The 18,547-nt window shown below is 47.5% G+C and overlaps 1 protein-coding gene across 1 annotated transcript; it reads right to left on the reverse strand.

The window, feature by feature from the left end:
• Positions 1 to 1,780: 1,780 nt before the first annotated feature.
• Positions 1,781 to 17,741, reverse strand: FNTB (farnesyltransferase, CAAX box, subunit beta). The gene is made up of 5 exons (XM_081830377.1): positions 17,573 to 17,741; positions 14,810 to 14,942; positions 9,266 to 9,377; positions 8,348 to 8,462; positions 1,781 to 3,178 (listed from the first exon to the last, which is right to left on the reverse strand). The coding sequence occupies exons 1-5, from the start codon at positions 17,660 to 17,662 to the stop codon at positions 3,047 to 3,049; spliced, it is 582 nt and encodes a 193-aa protein (XP_081686503.1). The 5' UTR covers positions 17,663 to 17,741; the 3' UTR covers positions 1,781 to 3,046.
• Positions 17,742 to 18,547: the final 806 nt, after the last annotated feature.

Here is an 18,547-nt window from a genome sequence, read left to right on the forward strand (position 1 = left end):
CTTCCTGTTCAAAGGCAGTGAATGCCCTGAACTGCTCGTGTGGGTGGCTGGAATATTTGATACAAACTTTACCACGCCCATTTGTCATTTGAGACTAGTATTACAGGGAAAGCATCTCAGCCATGAAAGATGTGGAAGAATGCTGAATGAATACGGATGGGATGTAGTCTAGATCAGGGGTAGGCGAACTATAGCCTGCTGGGCCAAATCTAGCCCACTACCTGTTTTCATAAAGTTTTATTGGAACACAGCCACACTTGGTCTATGGCTGTTTGTACTACAATGGCAGACTGAAGTTGAGTAGTGGTTTGCAAAGCTTAAAATATTTAGTATTTGGCCCTTTACAGAGAAAATTTGCTGCCCCCTGGTGTAGATGGTAGACTAATAAAATAGCAAATACTTCCCCCTCAACTGAATACCTGTGTCCCCAAATGGAAGCGACAGTGAGTAGCCCTCCATGATAGACCTCTGTATCGTTTACCTCAGGTCTGATTATCAGCATTAGGAAAGCAAACTTTCATCGAACTGAACTTAGCCCAGAGAATGAGAGACATCCTACATCTTTGTTAATATTTGGTCTCTGCAGCGTTTGTATTTTAGTAGTCCTGACCACAGAGAGCCTAGGATAGCCCGCAGACATAAAGAACATTTACTTCCCTGTCCCAGACCATGACCCTTCCCTCGGAGTTGGGATGCTGAAGCTACCGGAGAGTTCCTGCAGGTAGCCCAACTTATATGGGGCTCAAGGTGGGTCTGAAATGGATCCAAGGGGGAAACCGGGGCCCATCTGGGTATAGAGATCTGTGGTAGTTTTGTATTTCTTGATTGATGGGGAAATATTTGGGGTAACCCACCTTAAATGCTACCCAAGTGCCTTCTACTTAAGGACCCACATGATAAATCTGAGAATTCATCTCTAGCACCCACTTGAATGCTGTAAAGTCAGGAAATCCTCCAGACCCAACTGGGAGCAGGAAGGGAGTCTCATGATTATGCCAGCGTGAAGCCCTGAGATAAGCATGCCAGCAAAGGCCCCTCTCTCCTCTACCAAGAGATACTTCACCTACCCCTGGGGCTGGCGCAAACCCTGCGGCCAGGGTGTAATAAAGCCAGCTCATACCAGAGCGATCCCTTCTGTCTCTTAACCACACCCGTTACCGCAACCCATGTGCTACCACCGTGCGAGGCTCCCAGTGTGCGAGGGCTTGGCCTTTTGTTAGTGACGGCGGGGATGCATCTGACCATGCTGCTCTGTGGCCCAAGCTTTGTTGTCAGGACACTGGGAGCACAGGGGCAGGGATTATATTCCAAGAGGAGGACACCCTCTTCTCATCCCTCGACGAAAGCCAGCTGCCTGCAGGATTCTGGCCTGTTCCTGTTCCGGTGACAGCCCCCTGCCTCCGGTCAGGACGACCGCCCCCACCTGTTGCTGAATGCTTGCCTTAGGACTCAGGAGCACAGTTCCTGCTCAGAGTCGGATGGAGGAGACAGACACACAGACGGACCATGAGACACGGTGTACAGAGTCCTGGGGAGTCAACCAAATTGCTCTGGGGAGCTGGGGAGAAACAGCTTCTCCTGCTGGTAGGCCCACTGTGGCCTTGGCTGGAGCGGGTGTCTGAAGGTGGGGCCCAAGCCAGAGCCCTGTGACCGCTAACGCACAGGGCCCGGAACCTTGCACGCAGGAGACTGGCGATCCGGGAGCAATCTTCAATACCGCCGACCACTGGACATCCGGAGGGAATCTTCTCGGTACCAATCACAAATGAGAGCCATCATAGAAAATGTTATTCTTTTTTATTTCAAGGAGGTAATACATAGCCCCATCCGCCAAAGCAATAGGGAATTAGAGGCTGCGAAGGGCAGAGTTTTTGAGAAGAGCCTCTGCTGCACCTCCGCGCTCCCGTCGGCCCGCAGTCCGTGGCTGCTTACGTGAAGGCCGCGTCAGCCACGCGGACAGGTGGCCCGACTCAAGCCCCCACTGGCCAAAAAGGGTTCCCTGCGTGCAGCTGAGGCCCCGACAGGCTGAGCACACTGGGCGGCCCCCAGCCTATCTAGCACTTGATTTTATTTCTGTGAGCCTAGAGTGGGCAGGACGTGCATAAATCCTGAGTCAAATTAAGGTGAAAGACTTAGTAGCGTTAATACTTGGGATGAGAGAAGACAACACTACCTTTGAGGGGGCCGGGAGTCCGACGGGAGGTGGAAACACGCAGAATGGCCACGGGCCGCCGGTGCTGCCTTGCGGACACGAGAGGGGTTTGTCATGGTACATGATGGGGTCGGGGAGGGGTGGGCACGGGGCTGCTTCCTCGGGCGCAGAACTGAACTGGAGGTTCATTTTCCACTCGTAACTGGCTTCCTGGGCCAAAGTCACCACACGGGTGGCTGAGGCCCTGGGGAGAGGTGTGGCTCGGTTCTCGGGTGCGGAGGCGGAGGAGCTCACAACCCAAGACCTTTCTCCCCCTCCCCCAGCTCCTTTCCCTTGCAAATGACCGCGGTGGGAGGTGACAGCCCTGGGCATCTCCTAGTGAAGTCCCACCATGATTTTTTCTGGAGAATTCATTTTGATGGGACCAAAGCCCCCCCTCCCCCTTGGCACAGAGCAGACTCATTTCCACCCGTGGGAGGGCACCTTCCTGGCGACTTGACGGTGGTGTGCAAGCGGGGGTCGCAGCAGTGACTCGTAGACACCACTCATCTCAATACAACTGTCCGGGCCGGAGAGCTGGCGGCGAGGGGCTGCTTCTGCCCGGCATGCACTGTTCCCCAGCAGCCCTGGCCGGGCCAGAGCCGGGTGCAGGTGCCGCGCGGGCTGACAGATTTTTGGTTTGCCGGAAGTGGAAAGAATTTTTAAAAAAACCACGCCACTATGTTCTCCAAACCCAGAGCCATCAGTTTTGTTTTGTTTGACAAGAAAGGACAAAGGACCACAGCTCCACAGTGGCCAAGGCTTGTGCAGCACAGAGTGCAGTAGGTATCGAAACATATACACCTTGGTCCGACCGGGGAGGTGGGTGAGCACAGAGCCACGGGCCCTTGTCTTCTAGGCGCTGGCGGTCTCTGCTGGCGCCTCATCCTCGTGCTCTTCAAAGCCTGGGACTGGCTTCTGCAGAAAGTGCATGGTGGCCTGGATCACCTTATCTGGTCCAATATTGTACACAGGGTGAGTGGGGTGCTGCAAAGAGAAGGGCAGATGCCAGTTAATCGCCCCAGTGGTCCTTGGGAATGTGCACAGCCTTGAAGCCGTTAAATTAAATGCACCTGTAAGAATTGAGCAAGAAGAAGGACTCATCAGAGACACCCAGGGAGATCCAGCCCACAAAGCCCTGATGTCCACGGACAAGGAATTAGTAAAAACATTTAATAGTACATGGGACACAAAGGAATATTATGTAGCCACTTAAAAACATGCTTTCAAAATATTTAATGATATGGGCAAATGCTTATAAGGTATTAAGTGAGGAAAATGGTATGCACGTTATCCCAAACTTTTTGAAAATGTGTTTATAGATGTGATTTATAGGCAAAAATTGGACATATACCCAAACAGGAACAGTGATAGGATTGTTTTAAATTTTCTTAATTATACTTTTTTATATATTCCAATTATTAAAACAATCACCATGTATTTACATTTGTAATCAGGAAAAAGGACCACAACCCTATGACGCAGTAAAGGTATCAGGCCATGTTTAAATTCTTTTCTATTCCACTACATCACAGAAACCCAAAAGAAACTTTTGGTCTAAGAGCACAACTGGAGGCCAGTATTCACAACTCTTCCATTTGGGGAGAATGAAGAAGGGGACAGAATTGCAGGAGAGGTTTTAAAACTTTTTTTTTTTTTTTTTTTTTTACATTTTATTTATTTATTTTAGAGAGCACAAGCGAACAGGGAGGGACGGGGAGGGAGAGGGAAAGAATCCCAAGCGGACTCCACCTTGAGTGCAGACCCTGTCACGGGGCTCGATCTCATGACCCTGAGATCATGACCTGAACCAAAATCAAGAGTCAGATGCTCAACTGACTGAGCCACCCAGGTGCCCCTAAGTTATAAAACTTTTAAGAGAGAATACTATGAGCGACTTAATGCCAAAACATATAAAAGTACAGATAAACTAAGTAACTCTATAGAGCAGTATGTTTTCCCAAAATTTACTCAAGAAGTTCTTTAAAATGTACATGAATAAATTAAATCAATAACACAGTTGATTATTCTGCTCCCATCATTCCTGCCCCAGGATACCAGACCTAGACAGCTTCTCAAGCAAGTGCTATCAAACCTACAAGAAACAGATTATCTCTAACCTGTACAAATGTTCTCAAAGACTTAAAAAAAGAAAGGCGGCGGGGGACGGGGAACGTGGCAGGGAGAGAAAATACCCATCTAATTTTATGAGGCTAAGATATTATCCTGAAATATAAACTGGAAAGAGCAATACAATAAAACAAAAATTTTAGATCAGTTTTTCTTATGAATATCATGCAAAAAATCCTAAATAAAAATAGCCAAAAAATATTAGCAAACTGAATCCAGCAATGTATTAAATAAACACACACACACTGTCCTATGACCAAGAAGGGCTGATCCTGGGAATGTAAGGTTAACATCAGAACATTTATTAACAAAATAATAGCATATTTGATTAAAGGAGAAAAATCAGGTGTAGAAAAAGCACTCAATAAAATTTAATATTAGATTATGATTGAAACAAAACAACAACCTAGCAAACCAGGAAGAGAGGGCAAGTAACATCATTAACCAGATCAGAAGTATTTATCAAAACCCCCCTGGGGCACCTGGGTGGCTCAGTTGGTTAAAGTCGGCCTTCAGCTCAGGTCGAGCCCCACATCAGGCTGCCTGCTCAGCGGGAAGCCTGCTTCTCCCTTTCCCTCTGCCCCTCCCTCTGCTTGTGCACTCTCTTTCTCTCAAATAAATAAATAAATAAAATCTTAAACAAACAGTAAGGATCCTACGTAATGGTGAAATTATAGACGCCTTCCCATTACAACCAGAAGCAAGATAAGGAGCGCCCCCTATGACTGTCTCCAGTCAGTACTCTATGGAGGTCTTAGCCAATATCCCAAGGCAGGAAAAAGAAAGAAAACTCTTTTAAGAATCAGAAAGAAAGGGGTGCCTGAGTGGCTCAGTTGGTTGAGTGTCCAATCCTGGTTTCGGCTTAGGCTGTGATCTCAGGATCATGAGATTGAGCCCCGGGGTCTGCTTGAGGATTTTCTCTCTTCCTCGCTTTCTGCCCTTCCCCCCACTTGTACTCTCTCTAAATAAATAAATATCTTTAAAAAAAAAAAAAAGAATCAGAAAGAAAAAGGCAAAACTGTCCTCATTTTAAAATAACATCACATTCTAAATAGAAAATCCAAGAGATTCTACAAACTATTGCAACTATTAAGCAAGTTCAGCAAGGTGGCTGGATACAAAATTAAAATATAAATATCATTTCTGTACATTAGTAACAACCAGTTACAAAATATAATGGAAAAAATATTCCAATCACAACAGACACAAAAACTATAAATTTCCTAGGTACAAGTCTAACAAAAGATGTGATAGTCTTTTGTGGAGAAAATGATAAAAGACCACTGAAGGACGTGTAAGATAATCTGAAAAATTGTGTTCACAAATGGAAAGCCTCAGAAGTCAGTTCTCTCCCATTAATCTTAAATCCAGTGCAAATTCCCATAAAAATTCCATTATAGCTTTTTGTGGAACTTGATAAGCTGATCCTAAAATCCACAGTAAAAAGCAAAAAGCAGAGACTAGCAAGGCAAATTTGAATAAAAAGAACAAGGTGGATGGGACTTGCCTACCTGCATTTACGATTTGCTTAACACGGGGCCCCTGGGTGGCTCAGTCGGTTAAGCGGCTGCCTTCAGCTCAGGTCATGATCCCAGGGTCCTGGGATTGAGCCCCGCATCAGGCTCCCTGCTCAGCGGGAAGCCTGCTTCTCCTTCTCCCACTCCCCCTACTTGTGTTCCCTCTCTCGCTGTCTCTCTCTGTCAAATAAATAAATAAAATCTTTAAAAAAAAAAAAAGATTTGCTTAACATAGCGCAGACAGGGCGCCTGGGTGGCTCAGTTGGTTAAGCAACTGCCTTCAGCTCAGGTCGTGATCCTGGAGTCCCAGGATCGAGTCCCACATCGGGCTTCCCACTGAGTGGGGAGTCTGCTTCTCCCTCTGACCCTCTCCCCTCTCATACTCTCTCACTCTCTCTCAAATAAATAAATAAAATCTTTAAAAAAAAAAAAATAGCGCAGACAGGCGAACAGACCAAAGGAACAGAACAGAGTCACCTCAGATATAGAAACTTGAGTACGTGACGTACATGGGACACACATCAGAAGGAAAGTTGTAAACTTCCATTAGTGGTGGTGCTGGTGAACTGGGCATCCAAATGGAAAAAAGATAAAATTATATCCCCCCCTCACCACAGACAAAAATCAATTCCAGGAGAATTAAAAATCCAGATGGGAAGAGCAAAACTTTAAACTGTTGGGAAGAAAATATATGTATGACCTCAGGGTAAGAAAAGATTTCTTAAGTACCCCTCCACACCCTCAAAAACCAAAAAGGCAATAAAATTATTCACTATAAAATATAAATCTCCTATTCAACAACAAAAAAAACCCACAAAAAGTGAAAAGACAAGTCACGAATGGAAGAGATTCACTACACACACACCACCGACACAGGATTACTATCAAGAACACACAGAGAGGGGCGCCTGGGTGGCTCAGTCGTTAAGCGCCTGCCTTCGGCTCAGGTCATGATTCCAGGGTCCTGGGATCAAGCCCCGCATCGGGCTCCCTGCTCGGTGGGAAGCCTGCTTCTCCCTCTCCCACTCCCCCTGCTTGTGTTCCCTCTCTAGCTGTCTCTCTCTCTGTCAAATAAATAAATAAAATCTTTAAAAAAAAAAAAAAGAACACACAGAGAACTCCAACAAATGTACAAGAAAAGGGCAAACAATTAAAATTACAAATCAGCAAGAAAGAAAGCAGATGGCAGCCAATTCACGGAAGCCATAACACAAATGGTCAATGAGCTTCTGAAAAGATGCTCAAGCTTACTAGTAATCAGGGAAATGCAAAAATAAAACTGAGGTACCACTTCCCATGTATCGAATGGCAGAAAGGAAAGGTCGGACTACGGAGCAGCACCCTGAGTACTGCGTGAGCGTCAAATAACACAACCACGTGGGGGACGGGTAGGCGCTGTCTAGTGAAGATCAAGTGTTTCTCTTCAACCCAGCGAGTCTCTCCTAGACAAACTAACACAAAGGACACTGCAAGTCTGTCTGCAACAGCACGAACCAAAACCATGTCGACGTTAACCGAGAAACTGGGGTACACTTACACATGGGAATGCCGTATAGTTGTTAAAATGGATAAACCAGAGCAACACACGAACGCAGATAAACGTCAGAAGTACATGGTCAGCAAGAAAAGCACTGCACAGTATGCGGTGTGGTGGATCGCGCTCTAACAGGCACGAAAGCCTGCCCTGTGTTGTTGACGGACACACACACAGTGACAGCACAAAGACACCTGCAGCCATGGCGAGGGTCAGACTTAGGACAAGGTGATGCTGGGGACGGCGGAGCGAGACAAAGAGAGAAGGGTTGTGTGGGAGGCAAATATGGAAAAATGTTAAGACTTGAAAAAGCTGAGTGGTGGTTACTTCCATTTTCCCTGCTTATCAGTGAGGCTGAGCATCTTTTCATCCATCTACTGGCCATCTGTGTTCCTTCTATTGGAACTATTTCGTGGCAGTCTGCGCGGGCCCCATTATCTGTTGGCTGCGGACAGTGCTGGATGGACTCGTGTCCCAGGCTCACGTCTGGGCTCAGGGGTGTTTCCTGAGGCTGGGCTGCTCTAGGGCTGGAGGCGGGCCGAACACGCTGCCCTCGTGCAGCTGCCAGTTTTAGGGGGCAGCAGCCAAAAACAAGTTAAACACACACATTCCAAACTGCGCTGAGTGCTAGGGAGGGCACACACAGGGCGCCGTGGTGGCGCGTTTTGGGGGGACCTCACTTACAGAAGCTCCTCTGGAGAGCCACTACGCCAGCCGAGGGCTCCCACAGACATGCGGTGATTCCAGAAACATGCTGCCTCGGATGAACTAATGGCAAGGGTCTGGGTCCTGAGGTGGGGGGTTAAGGCACAGAACTTCCGTCACAGATGGATCCCCCCACCTGGAAGCCTGCGTTTGCCTTGAGGCGGTTCCCTCGTCAGTCACCAGCTCCTCCCGGAAGGCTGCAGAGGGGATGCGTGGACGGTCCTGGGGACCCTGTGGAGAAGGGGTGTCAAGCCCCCCATCCCGTCTTACCAGAGCATTTTCCGGCACACCCAGGACCACATCGTGCACCATGGCCCCACTGCCGAAGTGCTGGGCTATGGACAGGCCACTCAGGCAGTAGCAGGTGTGGTAGAAGTCCCGAGACCTGCGCAGACAAGGTGGCTCTGAGCAGGGGCTCCTCCGCTCCCCACAAAGCCCCACAGGCGCAGCCTCCAACAAGAGATCCGGGCCCAGGATGCACCCCCACATCCCACTGCCACCCGGCGGCATTTCTCAAAGCCCCGTCCTTCCGTCCTGCCCCACAGCGGGAACTGGCATTGCAGAGTCGGCCCCTCCAGGGGCCCTCCAGCTGTCTTCTGGAAAGGGCTTTCCAGGGTGGTGCTGGTGCTAAATTAATATACTTCTCCAAAAGACTACCAAAATGCTTAGAAACGGGTCAAATTCTTCCTGATCAAGTGCTGGGGACAAGCCTTGAGCTGGGCCCTCCCCTGGATGTCGACAGGGGCAGGGTGTGCCCACGACCAATAGCGAGGGGGACAGGATTTATCTGATGTCCCTTTTCTTTGACTGTGGTGCCTAAAAATATTTAATCTACATGGTAATAGCTGTGATTATAATTTCTGTTTACGACACTCAAGGGCTTTAAAATCCTGTATCCTATTCTATTTAGATCAGTTTAATTTAAAAAAAAAAAAAAAAAGGAGAAAAGAAAAGCTACACCCCGGCAGTCTGTATACCTACCTGGAGAGGGGAGTGCATGTAAGCTCAGGGGTGCCAGGATGGTACTGGAAGGGGTGCCCCCACGGGGGTGCTTCACCCTAGGACTAAGCAGCTGGATGGCAAGGGACCCCCCCCACCCCCACACACCTCTGCAGAGCTCTGGGTAGGCCTGAGTGGCGCACCCTCTCTCCCTTCCCTGTCCCTCCCTCCCCCAGAGAAGGCACTCACTTGCCAGGTTTATCCAGAAGCCCCCCGGCGGGGCACTGGCAACACATGAGGATGTACTCCTGCAGGGCCTGCTGATGAAACATCCAGTGGCTCATGCTGAGAGCAGGGTCGCCTGCAGGAAGGCAGAGGATCAGGGCGGGCCCATGCCAGGCAAACAGCCAACACGGTATCAATTGCGTCTGTGTATTGTATTACCCACTGGGGACAGTTAAGGTTTCCCTCTATTCTTCCTGGACTAATTTTGAAAATTACATTCTCAGGACACTTAACACCTTCACGCAAGTCCCATGACATGTCCCTCTCCTGACCTCCGACCCGAGTCAGAGCAGCGGTGCTGAGTGGGTGCCCATCCGAAACCACATCCCTGAAGGTGTGAGCAAGCTGGCTAGCTCCGCCTTCCAGATTGACCCTGTTACTACCTCTGAGCAGTCCACAAGTCCCTCCTCCTCTTCTTTTTTTTTTTTTTTCTTTTAAGATTTTCTTTATGTGAGGGGCGGGAGAGGGGCAGAGGGAGAGGGAGAGAAAGTCCCAAGCAGACTCCGTGCTGAGCTTGGAGCCCAACACGGGGCTCAATCCCACAACCCTGAGATCACGACCTGAGCCAAAACCAAGAGTCGGACACTTAACCAACTGCGCCAGCCAGGCGCCCTATACTGCTCTGGGCTTCTTAAGACACTTCCTCTAGCACATGTCTGACTCCAGTTGGCTAAGGGAACTCTCAACAGGGGTGATGTCTGTTCCTTCTCTTTTCTAAGCCTGAACTTAATCTATCTCCAAAGGGCGTCCTCCAACTTTTCTCTTGGCTCAAAAACTTTTCCTAAGAAGCATTATTAGTAACTGCCAGGATTCTTGCGTCATCTAATATGGTAGCAGCAGAAACTGGCAATTCTGGTAATAATACTAAAGTAGGGACAAGCAACTGGGCTTCTACACTCTGAAGCTGAATCCGTACGGTCAGAGAATTCCGTGTGCTGTATAGTTATCAAGTGGGGAGGAGAGACAGACTGCCAACAGATAGATGTTTGCAGAAGCACTTAAATGGGAATTGGTTTTTAAAAACTCCACACATGCATTCAGTCCTTGGTTAATTTTATACTTTGATCCCTGGGCTACTACAAAGATAGCAAACAATCTGTAAATAGCAATTAAAAGCTAATTTTTCTTTTTCCGGTCTTTTTTTGTTTCTATGCATTTTTCTATATAGTTATCATCATTTTGTATTTTGTGTTTTCCATTTAACACTACAGGCATACATTTTTCTCTGCTGTAATCAATCAATCCTTTGTGATTTCTTTTTTAAAGAAGCCTATTTAATAGGTACAGGGACTTTGGGGACGTGATGAAAATTCTAAAATTGATTATGGTCATGGTTGCACAAATCTGTGATGACACTAAAAACCACTGAATTGTATATTTTAAATAAGTGAATTGTATGGTTATGTGAATTATATCTCAAGGAAGCTGTTATTTAAAAAAAAAAAAAAAGCAAATGTCTTAAACTGCATTAAACATCTGTACAAAATATACCTTTATTCTATATCTCAAAAGAAATAAAAGACTATTATTTTAAGGTAAGTGCTCACCTATCACTAAAATCGGAATCTTGAAAAGAACCTGCTACGTTTACTATTACAGATTACAGAGTGGGTCAATGACGTGTTGTATTACAGAAGTCTGCAAGCTCAAAGTTCACAAACCCGACAAGGAGCTTCCAGGGATCTTGGAATTTGCGCAGCACCACACATCATCACAGATGAAGGCAGACGGGATTACAGGGTGCTGCTGACGGCCCTGGGATCAGCCTTCTAAATCCTTCATGCTTCTCCCTCACCTTACGAATCCCCATCATCATGTCATTTTGCATCTCAAAGATTCCCTTAGAAAAGTGTTCCCAAACAGTAACGGACAGGTACAGCGACATGTAGCTCAACTTCAGTGGACAAAAACAGGCCTGCAAGTATGCCTCCAAGAACATTCAAGCCTCTGGTAACCGCCAATCCAAACACACGCTCACGGGCCTGCTGCTTTCCTACAGCTCCATGGAAACCAAAGAACTCTCTCATTTAGTCAGCATTTTATAGTTTAAAAATCTTAATAATTTGTTCTTCTCTTCAACCACTGCGTTCTACACCCACACACCAGCGACCTGTGTGGAGGTGGCCGGTGAGGTCCAACTGGGTGTGTGTGCCGCCAGAGGTCGGCCCCTTGTTATCTCTTTAACTAGCAATAGGATCATCGCCTTTAAAAAAGTGTATTGGGTCGCTTACTGAGATAAAAGTAGGAATGCACATGGTTAAGAAAAAAGCAGAGTATGGTCCAGAAGGAAAAAAAAATTCAATACATAAGTCTCCCTCCCTTCAACTCCCATCCTTCTGCCAAAGGTGCCCATCGTTAAAGGGGTTTTGCTCGCTTCCAGGAAAAGCTGTGGGACTCTCAGCCTGTGTGCACACAGACCACACTTTCTACACTTTATGTTGGGTTCCGGAGAGTTTTCCATAGTAGCCCATTGCATGTAACCATGGTATGGAGAAATCGTAATATATTTAACTATTAACCTTTTTTTTTTTTTTTTTAAGATTTTGTTTATTTGAGAGAGAGAGCACGAGCGGCGAGGAGGGGCAGAGGGAGAGGGAGAAGCACACTCCCCAGCTGAGCGGGGAGCCCGATGCGGGGCTCGATCCCAGGACCTGAGATCATGACCTGAGCCGAAGGCAGTCGCTTAACCGCTTAACCTGTATTAACCTTTCCATGAGCAGTTCGGTTGTTCGCCATTAAACTCCACCTCAATACACATCCTTTGCTAATAATCTCTGCAGGTAAATTCCTGACCGTGCACTAGCCTGGTTTAAGTAATTTAAACAAGTCTCCAAACTACCCTCCGAAAACCAATACAGCTGTTTACACCCACACTGACAGTACAAGAGTGCCTGTTTTCCCACACTCTTCCCAACGTTGGGCACCAACGTTTCCTCATCTCTGGCAATCTGACAGTAAAAACGACCAGTGTCCCACTGATTTTATTTGCATGTCTTTCACTATCATCTTTTTGTTCCATTTATGCCATCTGCGGCGGTCACACCGGCGTAGGTGGCGATCGGGTATCATAGAGCAGGTCACTGAGCCTCGCTGTTCTTCGTTTCCTCATCTGTAAAACGGGGGTGACAAGAGTACCTGTTTCATGACATTGTTCTCATTTCTCAAATGAGAAAATACGAGTGAAGGACTCCGCTGAGTCCCAGGCTGAGGCTGAGTGCCCGGGAGGAGGGGCAGTGGTAGCAGAAGTAACACCACCAGGAGTTCTTTCCCTGCCTGTTTGGTATCTCCCTGTTCAGATCCTCTGCCTGGGTTTCAGGGAGGTTGTCCAGCTATTTCTTAGTGATTTGTAGGAGTCTCTCAAATTAAAGAAATTAGCCCTTTGTCATTTGTCGCAAGTAATTTTTCCCACCTTGCTACTTGTTTTGTTTATTGAATTTCTCTTCTTTTGTAAAATAACGTTTGTTTTTCTTTATGCAAGAAATACAAATTAATTGTAGAAAATCAGAAGATACAAATAACAAAGAAAGAAAACAAATATCACCTGTCATTTCACAACCCAGATACCTTCTAGTAATTTTTTGGAGTCAACTCTTCACTAAAAATGGAATTATCGGGGCACCTGGCTGGCTCAGTCAGCTAAGCATCAGACTCTTGATTTCGGCTCAGGTCACCATTTCAGGGTCGTGAGATCGAGCACCATCGGGCTCCTCACTGGGCATGGAACCTGCTTAAGATTCTCTCTCTCCTTCTCCCTCTGCCCTGCCCCCACTGCTTGCACTCTCTCTCTCTCTTAAAAAACAATGGAATTATATACATACTGCTTTGAAACCTTTGATCATAGTATATTATGAGTATCTTTCTACACATCATCTCCTTTTGACTCCCAATGTCAGTATTATGCCCACTGCTTAAGACATTTCCCTTTTTCCTTTATCACTGTTGCTGAGAAGTGGCTGAGCTTCAAGCCCAACCCAGGGCTTCTCCCAAGCAGTGAAGAAAGCTGCAAGGCCCAAGATTCACTGGCAACCTTTTCCACAGGCAAAGCTTTGCATGCGATTAGGCCTCCAGAGCGTGTGCTACAATAAACAAAATGTCAGCCGCCCATCGTCCCACCCCCCCCCCAGCCCCCCCAGGAAGACACTGGCAGGTGCCGCTCCTGTAACAGCTCTCTCCGGGATGCTCCTGGCCACGGCACTAGGACTGCATCGCATCCCCCCCAGAGGCAGGTTTGTGAAAGGCTGACCGTTTTACCCGGGGCTTCACCTCACCAGTTCCAGATAAAGAAATCACTAAAACCCCAAGCTATTTTTGCTTTGAAAACATTGGACTCTTGGGGAGTTCTTGACTTCTCTATTACAATGGTCAAGCCAGAGACAGTGCAGGCTCCAGAGTCAGGGGAATGATATATCTTAACGCCCTGAGACTGAAAGCCCTGGAGCCCCAGGCAAGGAATCTCAGGACAGACTACGACTGGGAGAATGGGAAGATAGGGCAGAGGTTCTGTTTACCTCAAGTCCGTATCCAAAGTGGCCACAACTCAAATGAAATGAAGAAACTAAAGAAAAGGGGCTCCGAAAGAACAGCCAAAGAAGAAAAAAAGGCATGGGGGGATGGCAAGGCAGTAGGGAGGAATCTCATCTTCCACATTTGAGCAAGTAATTACCCAACTACTAAGTCCAAAGAAAACCTTCCCTCTGGGCCAAGGGATCTCACTCCAAGAACAGATCAGGACCCACTGGGGCAGCCATGACTTCCCCTCTCCCACTGGTTTCCTCAGGGACACCCTGCTCTCACATAAAATAAATAAAGATGATTTGGGAGTCCGTAGGCAACCTGAGATTTCAAGAGATAACAAAGGAAGGCTCCCAGAAGTTTTGCTTGCTCTCTAAGTGCTTTGGTTTGGAATTCCCATTTGAGACTCCACAGAAATGAACACAGGTCTCTCCACTCCAGGCGTAGGTGGGAACAAACTTGCATTTAGGACTCTCCAATGAACTTAAGATATTTCTAATGGCGGCAACTACATTTCTAATGGCGGCATTTCTAATGGTGGCAACTACAAAGCCCGTCAGACATGGTGGATCTTTTCCACACGGGTTCTGTTTCTCTGCCCCTTTCTGAAAGTGCCTGTGTGATCACTGTTGTGACCGTGACGTGCAGAGCGTCGGTTCTCAGTTCTGATATGACTGGTACAGAACTCTGCACTGGAAACTGTGGCTTCACACCCAGCTGAGGTGACAGTCACCCCGGGGCCCAGGGCGCACACCCACCTCCTGCCGGCCACAGCCAGTTTGAAGCAGCACCCGTAACACGACTGAACCATTGGAGTTAAATCCTGGTCTGCGCGTGCATGCCCAAGGCAGGAGGTTCCACACCGGGCACTCGAAATCCAGGACAGAGCTCATTTCCGCCCCCCTAAAAAAGCACTCTGGCTTCCTGACTTGGTGAGCAGCTGCGGGACATCGCCAGGCCCCCGCCAGCCCCTCTCCCCCACCCCCCCGGGCTCACCTTGAGCATGCAGTGCGCGGTGCAGCAAGGGTAGGAGCCCCGCCTGCCAGAAGGAGTAGCAGCCGTCCACCAGCTTGTTGCAGCGGCCCTGAAAGCCACCTTCGAAGCGCATCTGCCGGCTGGTCACCCATTGCTGAGAATGACACAGACAAGGGAGGGCAGTTGTAGGCGAAGGTCCCATCCCCTGGCTTCTTGGCACCAGCAGTCCCAGTGCGTGGGCTGTTCTTCCTGCCCCTCACTGCCACAGACGCAGTGTGGAGCACTTCAGATGGACCCCTTCAGGGCAACCGGTACGCACCTCGGCTCCGTGCCTAACAGACAACGGACCCCCTCTTCCCGGGTTCCAGAGGGGTTCTGGTGCTGACAGGATGAAGAGGCCGGGCTGGCCTGCAAGGAGACCTGCAAGTGTCTCCCCGTAAACAAGGCTTAACTAGGAAATGTAAGGCAAGACCACCGGGGGCTCGTTTCTAACCACTTTCCCTGCTCAGGGAAGTTTATTAAAAGCAGATAAGTGGAATTTTGTGCTACGTCTCGTCAGATGATCTCAAACTGTTCCTGACTTTGACTTGGCACCTGAAGAAATCCATCCAAGGTTTCTTAGCCAGTCACTTGCAGGACTGGAAGCAGAAGCCATTATCCTAACCACCAATGACGGCTCTGTCCGGTCTAGACCCTCTGCTTCTCCAGGGGAACCTGGCTGCCTAACAGAAGAAAATCTTTCACTCTGACCCTGGAAAGTGGCTCCTGATGTCACTTAGCAGTCACCCATGATGCTGCCCTTCCCGCTTATCTCCAAGTCTCCTAAACGTGTGCTGCTACCAAGATCAAGATAGCCGTGGGTTTGGCCTCCAGGAATGAGCAGAACCAACTGGCTAAGCAGATAATAACATCTCCATTTCCCTCCCAGGCAGTTCCAGCCACCAGCCACGGACTTTCAGAACTGAACGGTGCGGAATAGGGCATCTCCTCGTCCCTAGGTTCTTGCTAGACTGAGTTCCTGAAAGGAGCCACCAAGGACCCTTTTTGGAATGGGGGGGGGGGGGCGTCCAGCCTGCTTTTAGTTAGCAGTTGTGGAGTTTAGATTATATCCCTGTTCAAGGCAACACTCACCCATAAGAGTCAAGTCCCAAATTCTCAGAAGAAAGACATAAAAACTAGACTGCAGGTGCAGGCACTAATACGTCCCCGGTGAGGTCTCAATGAGCCAGTGCTTTAGGGATGACGCCATTTAATGAAAGTAGGTGAAGCATCACTCAAGGAAAGAGAAAACAGGTACTACAGTGAGGAGACCATTCGTCATTTTTACTTACCCTACAGACTAAGGGTTGGTTTTTTTTCCCCCAGACTAATGGTTTTTAAGTCAGACTAAATAATTTTTTCTAATGCCTAAGCCCATGGGTTTATTCTGTTTCCCTTGGCTATATGAATTCATACAATCCTTCAGGCATGGGTCCTAGGTCTCCCAGGTAAACGGAGGGGAGAGAGTGGTTTGGGTGAGAAGGACACTGGCATTTAGTGAGTACCTACTGTATGCCAGGCTGGTTTATAGATTCTTTCTCCTTTAACCTTCAGAGTCCGGACTGCTAACCTCTCCTTTAAGCTTCAGAAAACTGTTATCTCTGCCTTATAGAGGAGAAAAAATTGAAGCTAAAACAGACAAATTTCCTAAGGTCACATGGTTAGGAAGTGGTAGAGACAGGGCTCCAATCTAGAATACTGCCATTGTAACTGAGGCTTCTGCTAATTATATTCCTATTTCTGCCTGGGAAATGGGACTTTCATATTTCATGCCTTATTGGTGATCAGGCTTTTAAATGTCTAACAAACTCTAAGTCCAGTGCACAAAGTTGGCTATTTCAGCATGAACCTTCAAGGAAAGTATACTATAGGAGGCTTCCTAGAGATGAGGACAAAATACTGCTGACCGTGTGTCTACAGAGTATACTAGAAACTTTCTTGCAAGCTCATGTTGGGTCTCATGACAGTTCCTACGATGAGAGGCTGACATCTGAACTTAGGGAGAGGAGATGAATGTCAGTTGCAGCTGGTTTGCTTTGAGGTCATGGTTGGGAGTAAATGCTTCCCAGAAGATGATGGCACTGGGTGTGTGTATGTTTGTACACTAGGCCTCTGATAATTTCAGCACAGTCTAGTGACTCCCTGAAGCTGACTGCTTCCTGAATTCCTCTCAGTATTTGTCAGGAGCCCAGAGTCCAGACACACATGCCAGGGCTACCTGCTCAATGCAGCCACGCTGCTCTGCCCAGCTCATTTAAATGTAGTTACTACATGTTCACATATTGCAGTCAGTAATAAAAGCTCGGCTTCAAAGGGCCTGAGAGCGCTTCTCATGATGTTTTCTCTTAGGAGATTCGTTCTAAGACACACAAATTTAAGAGACTGAAGCTACAGTCTTGAAGTATGAGGAAAGTACTCTGGCTCATGCCAGATGTGTGAGGGACTCAAGACAACTATGGAGTTGGCCCAACACACCACAGAAAGGTTAGAGCGGGAAGATGGAAAGGCAGGAAGAAAGGAGCCAAGACCAAGAGCAGACGTTCGCCCCTCCCGCTTTCTTGGAACAGTGCTAAGTGCCCCAACAACTGCGTTGAAAAGCTTCATTACAGGTCATTTAGTTCGTGGGCTCAGGGCAGGAACACTAGGCCCTTCCCACAGCCGAACAGTCCCCAAGCCTGTGAGGCTGAGCAGTCACATTGCCGGGCGCCTGGGGCCCAAGAGAAAGAGGGGTCAACAGACACTTACCAATAAGCTCTTCAAGTTCAAGGAACGTTCCTTCTTGAGGATGACCAGTGCGGCCAGGCCACAGAAAGTATAGCCACCGTGGGCTTCCATCCCCGGCACCCCACCAATTCCACCTTCCCAATTCTGACACCTAGGAGATCAAGAAGAGCAGGCTGAGTGGTCGGTGTCAACCAATGAGCGGCCGGCTGGAGGGGGGGGCGGGGCGCAAGTGCAGAACCGCCCCGGACGGCAAAGCACGAGTTTGCTCAGGTCACCACATGAACCGTCACAGCTAGGAATGGAAAGATGCCAGCTAATTAACTTTTGCAAATGCCTGTCCCTCCAAAAAAAGGCGGGGGGGACTCAGAAATAGTCTAGTTATGTAACACAGTATCTCAAATCTTTACTTTTAGGGAAAAAGTTACAAAATCATACATAGTATGACAACTGGTATTTAAATGCTGTATCTATTGCTGGTATTTTTCCTCTTTTCTGTATTTTCAGCAAGTTTCTATAATGAACATAAATACCTTTATTACTATCAAAATAAACTTTTTTATCTTATTTGTCAGAGATAGAGAGAGCATATGAGCAGGGAAAGTGGCAGTCAGAGGGAGAAGCAGGCTCCTCGCTGAGCAAGGAGACTGATGCGGAACTCAATCCCAGGACCCTGGGATCAGGACCGGAGCCGAAGGCAGACACTTAACCGACTGAGCCACCCAGGCATCCCAAAATAAACTTATTTTTAAAATTATAACTTCCTATTATTCAAGTTCTTAATTTATTATTATCATAATTGTTATTATTTGGGGTTACACTATATATTAATAGTGTTTCTCTAGTCATAAAAACATGCCTAATCTTTGGACCGGCAATAGAGGGTCATTTCTAGGAATTAATCTTACAAAATAAGCAAAAATGTATTCAAATAGCAGATTATAAGAATGTTTACCATTCCCATTTATAACAGTGAAATATTAGAAACAACTCTGGAGC

The sequence above is a fragment of the Leptonychotes weddellii genome, chromosome 9 (genome assembly GCF_054177405.1).
Source record: "Leptonychotes weddellii isolate Sample4059 chromosome 9, ASM5417740v2, whole genome shotgun sequence".
Classification (NCBI taxonomy): domain Eukaryota; kingdom Metazoa; phylum Chordata; class Mammalia; order Carnivora; family Phocidae; genus Leptonychotes; species Leptonychotes weddellii.